Here is a 13,064-nt window from a genome sequence, read left to right as displayed (position 1 = left end):
TCGGCTCGGGAGCAGCCCATAAGTTCTGAGAACATGTTGTCCCGTGTCCCTTTCTTTCTACGCCTAATCTGCTCCAGCCTCTGGGAGTCTGATGACCGGGTAGGTCGGGAGACAGTCACAGCTGTGGGATGGGAAAAAGGGAGTGAATTCCTCAGATAAATTTTTTGGTGAACAAAGAAAATAGTCTTTCTCTGTGAACAAGACCATTCACAGCACCTATCACATGCGCACTCAGGACAAGGTCGAATTTTTGGCCTTCGCATTCAGTCCCTGGGGTCTTGCAGTGCAGATCACACAAGCGGAACAGGACAGCGGAATTTGGGTAGCAGGCTGACATGGTAAGCCGTAGACTTGTGGCAGCTTAAAACTTTAATAACACCACTGCCCTACTTTCACGTTCAAAGCAATGCTTCTAGCGTTGGCCAGTTCCTGCTGCCAGCAATCCGGCAAGCATGAATTGTGCCCCTGTCCCACCCCCTCGCGGCTGTCCCCGGGAAAGATCCCTCTATGCTGCCCCTCTCCCGCCTCCACCGCATGGCTGTAAACCGCTGGTTGCAGTTCTGTAAAGGAACAGGCAAGCAGTTCCAATACTAACATTCCCCTAATTCAAAGCAGGTGACCATGAGCGACATCACTCTGATGAGGATTTCAGACAGCGATAAAGAACGCATGCTTCGTGAAAGCCTGCGAAGACCAGGGCCCTATGCCGCCATGCTGTGCAAGGCAATGATACCGGAGTACTTGATGATAGCCTGGCGCGGAAACGTTTCATACTACGGAGGACACAACAAGGCCGCTCTCCCAAGGAACCTCATGCAAAGGCTTTCCAATTACCTCCAGGAGAGCTTCATGGAGATGTCCCATGAGGATTTCTGCTCTATCCCCGGACATATTGACCGAATTTTACTGTAGCTGCACTGGCAAGGACTAAACAGTAGAGCGCCTAGGGCAAACCAATCAAGAGAAACCGGACATTGTTTGATTTTTTTGCAGCAGTTGCACTGCCAAAGACTAAAACTTTAAGTGCCTAGGACAATCTAATCATGAAAAACCCACAGTTAATATTAATGTTCTGTTCAAAATAAATGTTTACATGTTTAAAACACTTACCGGCTGATCCTTCCCCTGATTCTGGGTCCGGGTTAACGCCTGGGGACGGTTGGTAGGGGATCTCTGTGAGGGTGATGAAGAGATCCTGGCTGTCTGGGAAATCAGCGTTGTAAGCGCTGTCGACTGCCTCGTCCTCCTCATCTCCTTCCTCATCTTCCCCACTACCATCTCCGAGGAAGTGGGCGTCGACAATATCCCATCCTCAGAGTCCACGGTCAGTGGTGGGGTAGTGGTGGCGGCCGCACCTAGGATGGAAGTCGAATTTAAGAAACCTCTATGTCGAACAAAATAGCTTTGTGTGGACGGGTGCAGGGTTAATTCGATTTAACGCTGCTAAATTCGACATAACCTCCTAGTGTAGACCAGGCCTAAGTGTTTTGGCTTTCAATGACAGAGAGAATTCCAGATATTGCCAAACTGGCCTTGAATTGCATAAATGCTGTCTGAAATTCTGCAGATGCAGAGAGAAGTTTTTCACTGTACAATTTGATCCTTTCTAACAGAAGGAAATCACTAAGTGAGAAAAACATGAAGGCTCTTTGTTTTCTGTACTATAATTTAAATGAAAATACTGGATTGCACTGAAATGCAGGACAATGATTATCAAAACTGTATGACTTCCATGTGTGAAAGTTTGAGCAATTTAAAATGACATTCTACTCCCCCTCACCTCCTCCTCCTGCCCCCATTTGGTGTTCTGTAATGTAATTTAAATGAAAATCCAGAATTATAACTGGAATGCAGGGTATTGGTTACCAAGTGTTTATAACTTTCATGTGTTTAGGAAATGCTGAATGGTTATTGTGACCTTTTTTCTATATTGTAGTTTAAATAAATTACCCAAACAATTGAAACTGGTGTCATTATATTGCATTATTTTGACAAATAAACTTTGCAGAATTTTGAATTTTTTGGTGCAGAATCCCCCCAGGAGTACCCTTTGAATTGTTACCTTGTGATAGCCAGCCCCTGACACTGGCTACTCACAGAAATTCCAGATCCTCTGTGCTGAAAGGTACAGTGTACCCCACTTTACCAGTTTTACCTTAACCCCTGCTCCTGTAAACCACACAGTACTTATGAGCATTTACAGTAAAACAAAAGTAGGTTTATTTAAGAAAAAATAAAGATTTAACTAGAAATAGAGGTGGAAACAAAAGGTGATAATATAAAACAAAATCCATAAAACAGGACCCCGGATCTGCACTTCTTAATGGTTACCTTTCCTATCTAATAAAGTAGATTTCCCCCACCCACTCAAAGTACAGCCTGTTGCAGAGCTGCCTAGTTTCTCAAGAACCAGGATCCAAATGTTCCTGAAAGCACCTGTGCTCCACAAGGGGTTTTCTCAGTGAGTGGCTACAGAGTGCTTCTCCTTTGTCTGTTATAGTGAAAACAGCATTTTGTTTATAATCAAAGATTCACCCTGACTTGTGAAGTGCTACCTTTGAGTGGGTTTGATTGATTGTTTGTTGCCTCAGATGGTTTTCTATTCTAAGTTTTAGTATTGCGCAAGTCTAAACAATTGACCCTTGCATTGCATCACTAGTCAAACAGGGTGGGGTGACAACTCCCCCCTGCCCAACTGGGCCATCACTGAGACAGTGACTAATTTCTTCTCCAAATCCATAAAGCATACTTTCAGTGTAAATCCATTATTCCTTAAATACTACCCATACATACATCTCACAAAGATTAATCTTGACATGTTACGAGCTTTCTGTGCTTTATATGTAACTCTTTATGGATAAATATCCTGTAAAATGTGTTTGGTGTAATGAGTTTGTCAGGTTGGAGGTGAGAGTTGTTAGCAAAGAACAGAGGACCCTTTGCCATGGTGCCTCGATCAGTCACTTTACTGTAAGGGCTGGTCCCCACTTAGTCCGGACTTCGGACTAAGGTACGCAAATTCAGCTACGTTAATAACGTAGCTGAATTCGAAGTACCTTAGTCCGAACTTACCGCGGTCCAGACGCGGCCGGAAGTCTCCCCCCGTCGACGCCGCGTACTCCTCTCGGCGAGCTGGAGTACCAGCGCCGACTGTGAGCACTTCCGGGATCGATCCGGGATCGATTTATCACGTCTTAACCAGACGCGATAAATCGATCCCAGAACATCGATGGCGTGCCGCCGGACCAGCCGGTAAGTGAAGACTAGGCCTAAGTTTCACTCTGTATTCAAAGGCTTTCAGTTACATAACAATTCTGTGAAAGTACCAAATCAATCCTTTTATTGCAACCTGAAGCGGAAGTTGTTTTAAAATTATTCCAAACAAATTTTCAGTGCTGCTTAAAGCGTCTTAAAATAAAAACTAATGTTGTGTACAGCCTGGTTAGCCCCTCTAATTCAGTCCTCAAGCCTGAAACCTACCAATATTACTTAGAATTAGCCAACTATGTCAACTCTTTCCATGGCATTACATTTGTTTTTGTTCATTTTGGTCAAAAGCAACAGGACACTGTTCTTAAAAATATCTGTCTTAATATTATTGCACTTTATTTTATAGCACCCAAAGGTGTAGTAGGTGTATCTCAGAAGACCTAAGACATGGTCTGTATCTGAAAGAATTTGGTGTGCTGTAGAAACAACATCAATGATGCTGATAGTGTGGGAGGGGAAGAAGGATAAAGTTTGCATGGATACTCCATTTATGCATTACCACAATCTGGTGGTTTTACAATGGCTTTTCACATATGCCAACTTTACTTCATCTGTGCAACATTAAACTCTACTGTCCTTAAACTTTGCATTTCCCTGTTTTCAGATACTGCATTTGTGGGAGAGACATTTAAATGCCAATTTGGAATAACAGTAAAGTCATTTTCATTTTTGATTAGTGTGGATTTCCCCTGCTGGATTTTGCAGGTTCCTTCCAAAAGAGTGACTGTGGAGGGAAAGGAAGAAAATCCATTTCGGAAGGGGCTGGGCAGCCCAAGTAGAGCATCTGTTAAGACTTCCCCAGGAAGTGGAACTCCTAGCAACAGGGTTAACATTTCAGTGTCTCCCACTTCATCAACTCCTCACAGAACGGGCTTACTAGAAAACCGGTATGAATCAAGCTCCTTCAATATGCCGTTATCAAAATTTAGCACTATACAAACGTGTAATCTTAACAATTTACTGTACGTATAAGCCCTTTCGGTTCATTTTTATGATTTTTTGGTATTGCTTTGAAAACAGTGTTAACAATCACATTTTCAGCTCATGGCTGGTCCATGAGCTCTGGGAACAACCTAAAAGAGCTGTGTGTGCAAAATTCGCTGTTGTATTTTATATTTTAAACTTGAAAATTGTGAAAGGTTAGCAGGAAGTACAGAGAGCACATGAGGCATGCGTGGTGGAGGAAGAGGTTTGTCTTTGTCCTTCTGAATTAATGATTCCTTAAAATGATTTATTCTTGTGCTATGTTAGTGAAAAGAGGAAAAGAACACAGCCCTCTGGTTCAGAGATGAATGAAGATTATCCCAAAGAGAATGATTCTTCAACGTAAGTTACTGCTGATCTTTATAGGTTCTGACGCAAATTCCTCCTGCATGTGCCCACCTACTCTTAAAATATGAGTCTTGTTCAAAAGAATACACAGATCTTTCTCTGTCAAAATAACATTGTAATATGTGTTTGGAAAGGGTTAAGGACTAGGGAGTGAGGTATAGCCCTATATAGGTATGTTAATTCTGCAGTAGTATGTTATCTACAGACAATGTGTTTGCCTTGTAAGTTAGCACTAACCGAACACATCTTCTATAATGGTGTTGGATGCTAAATAAATATGTGGGATATTCACCTTTTGGTGGTAATTTGCACTTGTTTTGCCAGAAGTTGTCTTATTGGGTTTGAGTTTTGACTTGTAAGAGGTCAAAGCACAAAGGAGGATGGTATTTAATACAGCAGAGATATGTAGGCAGTGTGTTTGAAGTGATAGTGAGAAGGCCTATTTAATGAATTACACCTCTACCCCGATATAACATGAATTTGGACATAACGCGGTAAAGCAGCGCTCGGGGGAGGGGGGGAGGGAGGCAGGCCACGCACTCCGGCAGATCAAAGCAAGTCCGATATAACACGGTTTCACCTATAACACAGTAAGATTTTTTGGCTCCCGAGGACAGCGTTATATGGGGTAGAGGTGTAGTTGGCTACATTTGTTTGCTGATGAGGTGTACATACTTCGTAGTTAATTATAACAAAGGCCAATATGAATTAAATATCTAAAAAAATTTAAAGTGTAAACATTAACCAGGAAAAAACTGTACTTCACATAACTGCTCTGACTTCAGCTCCCATTTATCTGTAGCAATAACAAAGCTGTGACTGATCCGGCATGGAAGTTTTTAAATAGTAGCAGAGAGAAACAGCTGAATCTGAAACAGACAGAGGAGAACAGGACATCCGGTAAATATTCATTTTATATCCTTTTCTCTGGCCTCGAAAAAAGTGCGATCTTACTCCACTCATAACTATTAAGAAAGCTGCTGCAAAAATAGTTTTCCTAGCCTGTCGCTTTGATCATGTCAGCCATCTCTTTGAAGTCCTTTGAAGGCTCCCCCCTCTATTACATCAAACATAAGCTACTTGTATTCACTTTCAAGGCCCTTCACAGCCTATCATAAGAGTGGCCAGACTGGGTCAGACCAAAGGTCTATCTGGCCCAGTATCCTGTCTGCCAACAGTGGCTAATGCCAGGTGCCCCAGAGGGAATGAACAGAACAGGGAATCATTAAGTGATCCATACCATGTCGCCCACTCCCATCTTCTGGCAAACAGAGGCTAGAGACACCATCCCTGCCCATCCTAGCTAATAGCCATTGATGGCCCTGTCCTACGTGAACTTATGTGGTTCTTTTTTGAACCCTGTTGTAGTCTTGGCCTTCACATCCTCTGGCAAAGAGTTCCACAGGTTGACAGGGCGCTGTGTGAAAAAATACTCCCTTTTGTTTGTTTTAAACCTGTTGCCTATTTCATTTGGTGACCCCTAGTTCTTGTGTTAGGAGGAGGAGTAAATAACACTTCCTTATCTACTCTCTCTACACCAGTCATGATTTTATAGACCTCTATCCTATCCCCCCTTAGTCGTCTCTTTTCCAAGCTGAAAAGTCCCAGTCTTATTAATCTCTCCTCATATGGAAGCCGTTCCATATCCCTAATCATTTTTGTTGCCCTTTTCTAAATGTTTTCCAATTCCAATATATCTTGTTTGAGAGGGGGCAACCACATCTGCATGCAGTATTCAAAATATTGCCTACCATGGATTTATATAGAGGCAATATGATATTTTCTGTCTTAGTATCTATCCCTTTCTTAATGATTCTCAACATTGGTAGCTTTTTTGACTGCCACTGCATATGGAGTGGATGTTTTCAGAGAACTATCCATACTTTGCATTTATCAACATTGAATTTCATCTGCCATTTCGTTGCCCAGTCACCCAATTATGTGAGATCCTTTTGTAGCTCTTCACAGTCTGTTTGGATTTAAGTATCTTGAGTAGTTTTGTTTCATCTGCAGATTTTGCTACCTCACTGTTTATCCCTTTTTCCAGATCATTTATGAGTATGTTGAAAAGGACTGGTCCCAGTATACACTCCTGCAGGACACCGCTATTTACCCCTCTCCATTCTGAAAACAGATAATTTATTCCTACCCTTTGTGTCCTGTCTTTTAACCAGTTACCAATCCATGAGAGGACCTTCCCTCTTATCCCATGACTGCTTATTTTGCTTAAGAGCCTTTGGTGAGGGACCTTGTCAAAGGCTTTCTGAAGATCTAAGTACACTATATCCACTTGATCCCCCTTGTTCACATGCTTGTTGACCCTCCTCAAAGAATTCTAGTAGGTTGGTGAGGCATGATCTCCCTTTACAAAAACAATGTTGACTTTTCCCCAAGAAATTATGTTCATCTATGTGTCTGACAATTTTGTTCTTTACTATAGTTTCAACCAGTTTGCCCGATACTGAAGTCAGGCTTACAGGCCCAACCTTACCTATCATCTCTCATTCACTATTGAGTTCTCAACTTTGATTGGCCCTTAATACCAGCCTCCATCGGTCACTTATTGAATTTTCAAACAAGCACCTTTTTGCTTTCTTCCACGTTACCCCTCATTCTTGGGAGGAGCTACCCATGAACGTCTGCCGCACACATTCATTACTCTCCTTCAAATCCCTCCCTAGCTTTCGTTTGCCATGATGCCTATGAAAAACTTGGCAATGTTTAGGGCACTGGTATGCTGGGACCACTATTTATTTCAGTGTTCTTCACTGCAAGGCCTGTAAGCCAGTGGTGGCTCCCATGGACCCTAAGTGTGGCTCCCTGTCGATCGCTCTCTCTGGCAGCGCAGTGGGGCTGTAGCTAAGGCAGGCTCCCTGCCGCTCCTGGAAGTGGTCAGTATGCCCCCGCGAGGAAAGTGGGGGAACAGAGGTCTCAGCATGCTGTTCCTGCCTGCAAGCACCACCCCCACAGCTCCCATTGGTCGGGAACAGGGAACTGAGGCCCATGGGAGTTGCGGGGGTGGTGTTTGCAGAGAGGGGCAGCCCCCAGAGCCACGTGGACCGCAGGGGCGCGTTGGCCCCTTCCAAGAGTGGCATGGGATTGGGGCTCCCCGAAGTAAGTGCTGCCACTTCAATGGGCAGGTTCTGAATAGCTCTTCCACCGCCGAACCTGTAGCCTCCCAGCGCCAGCCCCCAATAACCCCTCCTGCACCCCAAGCCCTTGCCCCAGCCCCCCATACCCCTTCCTGCACTCCAAGTAATATTACCAATAAAGGCAATATTACTATATCGACCAACAAAGAACTCAGAATGTTCAACCGCCTGTGTCGGGTTGATGTGGCTCTCGCATTGAAGGTTTTTTGCCAAAGTGGCCCCCTCTTCAAAAAATAATGAAGAGCACTGATCTATTTTTTTGACGAATATTCTCAGGGAATGTCTTCACTACGGAGCTAAATTGGCACTGCTGCAATTGATGCAGCGGCATCGATTTAGCAGGTCTGGTGAAGATGTGCTAAATCGATGGCAGAGCGCTCGATTTCTATACTCCACCTTCCTGAGAAGTGTAAGGTAAGTCAGCGGGAGAGCATCTCCCATTGACACAGCGTAGTGTAGACACCACGGTAAGTGGATCTAGCTACGTCGACTTCAGTACTGTTACTCACGTAACTGGAGTAGCGTAGCTTAGATCGATTTACCGCGGTAGTGTAGACCAGGCCTCATTGATTCCTTGTGCTATCCACCTGTTGTTTCTTGTCTTGTACTTAGACTGGAAGATCTTTGGGGGCAAGAATGGTCTTTTAGTCTGTCTGTACAACACCTAACACAATGGGCTCCTGGTCCATGACTAGGGCTCTAAGGCTTTATGGTAATACAAATTATTATTATTATTAATGAAATCATAGAAATGTAGGGCTGGGAGGGGACCTTGAGAGGTCATAATAAATAGTCCTGCCAAGTCAAGATAGGTAAATGGCAGGCACGGACTCTAATGCAATTCTTTTCTTAGAATCATGGATGTGTAGGACTGGATGGACTTCAGTAGGTCATCTAATCCAGTCCCCTGCACTCAAGGCATGACTAAGTAATAACTAGCCCATTCCTGACAGGTGTTTGTCTAATCTGTTCTTAAAAAAAACTTCTGGCGACAGAGATTTCACAACCTCGCTAGGCAATTTGTTCAGTGCCTGACTACCCTGACAGTTGGGAAGTTTTTCCCTTGCTGCAATTTAAGCCCATTGCTTCTTGTCCTATCCTCAGAGGTTAGTGAGAACAATTTTTCACCCTTCTCCTTGTAACAACATTTTATGTACTTGAAAACTGTTAGGTCCTCCTCCCCCCCAGTCTTCTCTTCTGCAGACTAAACAAACCCAATTTTTTCAATCTTTCCTCATAGGCCATGTTTTCTAGACCTTTCATGATTTTTGTTCCTCTTCCTCTGGCCTTTCTCCAATTTGTCCATATCTTTCCTGAAAGGTGGTGCTCAGAATTGGACACAATACTCCAGTTGAGACCTTATCAGTGTGGAGTAGAGTGAAAAAATTACTACTTCTGTCTTGCTTACAACACTCCTGTTGACACATCCCAGAATGCTATTTACTTTTTTTTGCAACAGCGTTACACTGTTGACTCATATTTAGCTTGTGATCTACTATAACCCCCAGATCCCTTTCCACAGTACTCCTTCCTAGGCAGTCATTGCCCATTTTGTATGTGTGCAATTGATGGTTCCTGCCTAAGTGGAGTACAGCAGCCCAGAATAGGGATAACTGGCCAAGACTTGTCAGAGCGGGAACGTCCTTTTTTGAGGAAAATCGCCTTGCCCTAGTTGCAGAAAAACACCAGAAAAGAAAGGAAAGACAACTGTAGTGGCCCAACCCTGTCTTCTCACACCACCTGCAATGTCTGCCAACAAGCCTGTGGCTCAAGGGTCGGACTCCTCAGTCACCAAAGAACCCATGAAAAATAAAACCTGTGAAAGAGATCATCCTCGAGGGATTGCCGATGACTTTGAATTTCATCCTGTTTGCTTCAGGCCATTTCTTCAGTTTGCCCATATCATTTTGAATTTAAATCCTATTCTCCAAAGCACTTGCAATCCCTCCCGGCTTGGCATCATCCGCAAACTTTATAAGTGTACTCTCAGTGCCATTATCTAAATCATTTATGAAGATGTTGAACAGAACAGTACCAATCCAGTACCAATCCCTGCAGGACCCCACTAGATATGTCTTTCCAGCTTGACTGTGAGCCACTGATAACTACTCTCTGGGTATGCACTCACATTATAGTAGCTTCATCTAGGCTATATTTCCCTAGTTTGTCTATGAGGAAGTTATGCGGGACAGTCTCAAAAACCTTACTAAAGTCAAGATATTCCACATCTACTGCTTCCCCTCTATCCATAAGGCTTGTTACCCCATCAAAGAAAGCTATTAGGTTGCTTTGACATCATTTGTTCTTAAGTAATCCATGCGGACTGTTACTTATCTTATTATCATCTAGGTATTTGCAAATGGATTACTTGATCATTTGCTCCATTATCTTTCTGGATACTGAAGTTAAACTGACTGGTCTGTAATTCCTCTGGTTGCCCTTATTCCTCTTTTTATAGATTGGTTCTCTATTTGCCCATCTTAATGATTATCTTAGAAAACTCATGGAATGGCTCAGATATCTCCTCAGTCAGCTCCTTGACTATTCGAGGATATAGTTTATTGTAATTCTAAACATTGAGCACCTTGTTCACAAAGGGGAATGTAATCTAGATTCTGTCTTTGTGAGAAACATTGGCTGGTGCAGATTTAAAAATGTGAATACACTTTATTTTGGTATAACTCAGACTACAATTATTTTGCTAGTCAAACAAGTAAGGTTGATGCTGAACTAATAAGTGAAGTCTTTAAAAAAGATTTTAAAAGGATTTCAGAATTAGAAACACAAGTTCTCTGTTTATCTGCAAGTACAGGTGGCAGCAGTAAACTTCCTTCAGGCTGTACAGTTGGCCTGAACTCTGCATCTTCCATCCCAAAGCCAGGATGAAAGTGAACAATAATTCTCTGTCCACTTAATAGATGTGCTTGAATCTTGTGAAGTTATGGTTTTACATGGCAACATTTATAATTTGAATCAGTGGGGTGTCAGAATACATCTCATTTGAAATACTTCATGTTTTGCCCACAAATGTACATTAATTTACTATGAAATGGAGAATAGGAAAAGAAACTTAATTTTCAGTACAAGGTATTTGTTTTGAATTTTGTGTACACAGCATTGGAAATCATAGCTAAGAAGGGTTTGCGTGTATGTAATTTTCATGTTTGAACTACTGACAAATACACATTCCATTGTTTCAGTTGTTGGTTCCACATTTTAACAGCCTTTTTCAAATAAGCAAATAAATAATTATTTATTTAAATCAGAATTTCAGGGTGGAGGTGTCAAGCCAGCCTTTAGCTTATATGAAAAAGCTACATGCACTTAGTATTTAGAGCCAGTACTTTCTTCATTACACAACTCTGAAAAAAAAATTACTTGTTGAAAAGGTTTTTAAATCCTTTACATATTCAGTATAGTCATTTACCATCCTCAAGTACAGTATACATAGCTGAGCTAGCTGGAATACATGACAAATGTTTTTTCTATTGCTCTTCAAGGGGTTTTGCCTCTACAATCATCCTCCTTTTATGGTAGCAGGTCCACATCAAAGGACTACTCCACTGGCAATTCCAACCTGGACAGGTAGGCGTGACTCTATAGTGTTCTCTCTACAGGACAAAGAGCTGTTTTTCAGGAATTTAGGCATTTGATTTTTTGTGTGTTTACCAAATGGTATGCATATTTTATTCATGAAAACAAGTGCATTTCATTTTTCAGACATAATGCAGGATTGCTGAAACTCTAGTTTTGTACTAGACTTGAGTTGTCCTGTGTCCTATATGCACGTCGGGCTAGATGGACTTCCTAAAAATATCTTAATTTGCATGTTGTAAGATTTCATCAAGAAAAGCCTGGGTTGTATTAAAGTTATATACAACATACCTCTCTGTTGAGAAGCTCTGCTGTTGAAGGGATTTTGGCTGGTGCTGGGTATTGGAGTCACTGTGTCAGTGAAGATCAGAGCCCCACATTCAGTTCTATGGGCTTGATTGTTTCACACCATGTTACTTGAGGGATTTGGAAGAATCTGGGATCAAAACCAAACTCTGCAAGGAAAAGAGTGGATGGTTTAATGGTCTGTGTCACATTTAAAATATCTAAACTCTAGAATCCCAGGTTCAAATCCCAGTGAGATTGAATCAGCCTTCACCCTTCCAGGTAGATAAACGGTCGTTATTTTTATAAGTAGTACCTGTATTCCAGTAATACCAGATTGGGGCCACATTGTTCTAGGCAGGCACCAGAGAGGTACAGTCCTTGCCCCAAATAGTTTCATATTAGACCAGACAAAGGGTAGGGAGAGAGGAAATATTATCCATATTCTAGAGATGAGGAACTGAGGTATTGAGATTAAATGACTTGTCCAGGGTTCTCATGGAAAGTTAATGGCAGAGCCATAAATTCAAACTAGATCTCCTGAGTTGTGGTCTAGTCATGCCTTAACCGTAAGACCATCCTTCCCAGAGTTTACTGTGTGGGGATTTGTCCAATGGTATTTTAAAAACCAAAGACTTGTCTGCTGTGGGGTTTGGTGGGTGTTCTGGACCAGTGTTTCCCCTTCCCATATGTAGCCCACTATTTTGCAATGCAGTGTGCGCACCAGTTGTCTGCCTGGCTGCTACACTTCATTACAAAGGCGGCACCATTTTATTAGTGAAGTGATTCCTTTATGTGAGTCCTGTTTTGAGATTCTTCAAGACATAATCTAATAAAGGTAGAATAGGACAGCCTTGTCTCCCCCAACTCAATCCCATTTAAATTGCCATGAGTAAATAGACAGCACCTTGGCATGTGCAATGGATAAGGCTGATATGATTGTCATGGGCTATAATTGTTGTCTTTGCTACTGTCTTGAAAGAACAGTGCAGTCAAAAACTTACATTTTATTGCCCTCCCCCCCTTTTTTTTTGTGCACTGTAGGTCTAGCATATCAAGTCAGACACCCTCAGCCAAAAGAAGCCTGGGGTTTCTCTCTCAGCCAGCCCCACTCTCTGTTAAAAAAATGAGATCTAATCAAGACTACACAGGATGGAACAAACCTCGAGTGCCCCTTTCCAGCCACCCACAGCAACAGCTACAAGGGTAAGTTGAGCTACTTTGGTATCCGACTTTTTCCCCGTTATCTGAATTTGAGCAGACTGAAGTGTACTAATTACATAGAAATGAATTCAAGACCTGGTTCTGAAATGAGTGAGAATTGTGCCTGAGTAAGGAGCCCTTTTCCCAATTTGGGAAAAGAAAATTGTTCGTTAAAATGCTAACCTGAGAACTTAGTAGTTGATATAGAGAATCCAACAAACTTGTGAA

General features: G+C 42.3%; 1 protein-coding gene across 4 annotated transcripts in view; it reads left to right on the top strand.

Annotated features, from left to right (window-relative positions):
* USP37 (ubiquitin specific peptidase 37) overlaps nucleotides 1–13,064 on the top strand; it is a 56,455-nt gene that overhangs the window by 11,225 nt on the left and 32,166 nt on the right. For all 4 annotated transcript variants that reach the window (XM_054044416.1, XM_054044418.1, XM_054044420.1 and 1 more), the window contains 5 exons: nucleotides 3,976–4,157; nucleotides 4,522–4,596; nucleotides 5,405–5,502; nucleotides 11,255–11,339; nucleotides 12,678–12,839. In XM_054044416.1, the coding sequence (XP_053900391.1) occupies nucleotides 3,976–4,157; nucleotides 4,522–4,596; nucleotides 5,405–5,502; nucleotides 11,255–11,339; nucleotides 12,678–12,839 (602 nt within the window). The remainder of the gene's footprint in view (nucleotides 1–3,975; nucleotides 4,158–4,521; nucleotides 4,597–5,404; nucleotides 5,503–11,254; nucleotides 11,340–12,677; nucleotides 12,840–13,064) is intronic.

Source organism: Malaclemys terrapin, chromosome 11 (genome assembly GCF_027887155.1).
Source record: "Malaclemys terrapin pileata isolate rMalTer1 chromosome 11, rMalTer1.hap1, whole genome shotgun sequence".
NCBI lineage: Eukaryota > Metazoa > Chordata > Testudines > Emydidae > Malaclemys > Malaclemys terrapin.
Note: the sequence above shows the minus strand (reverse complement) of the source record. Positions and strands in the feature narration are given on the sequence as shown.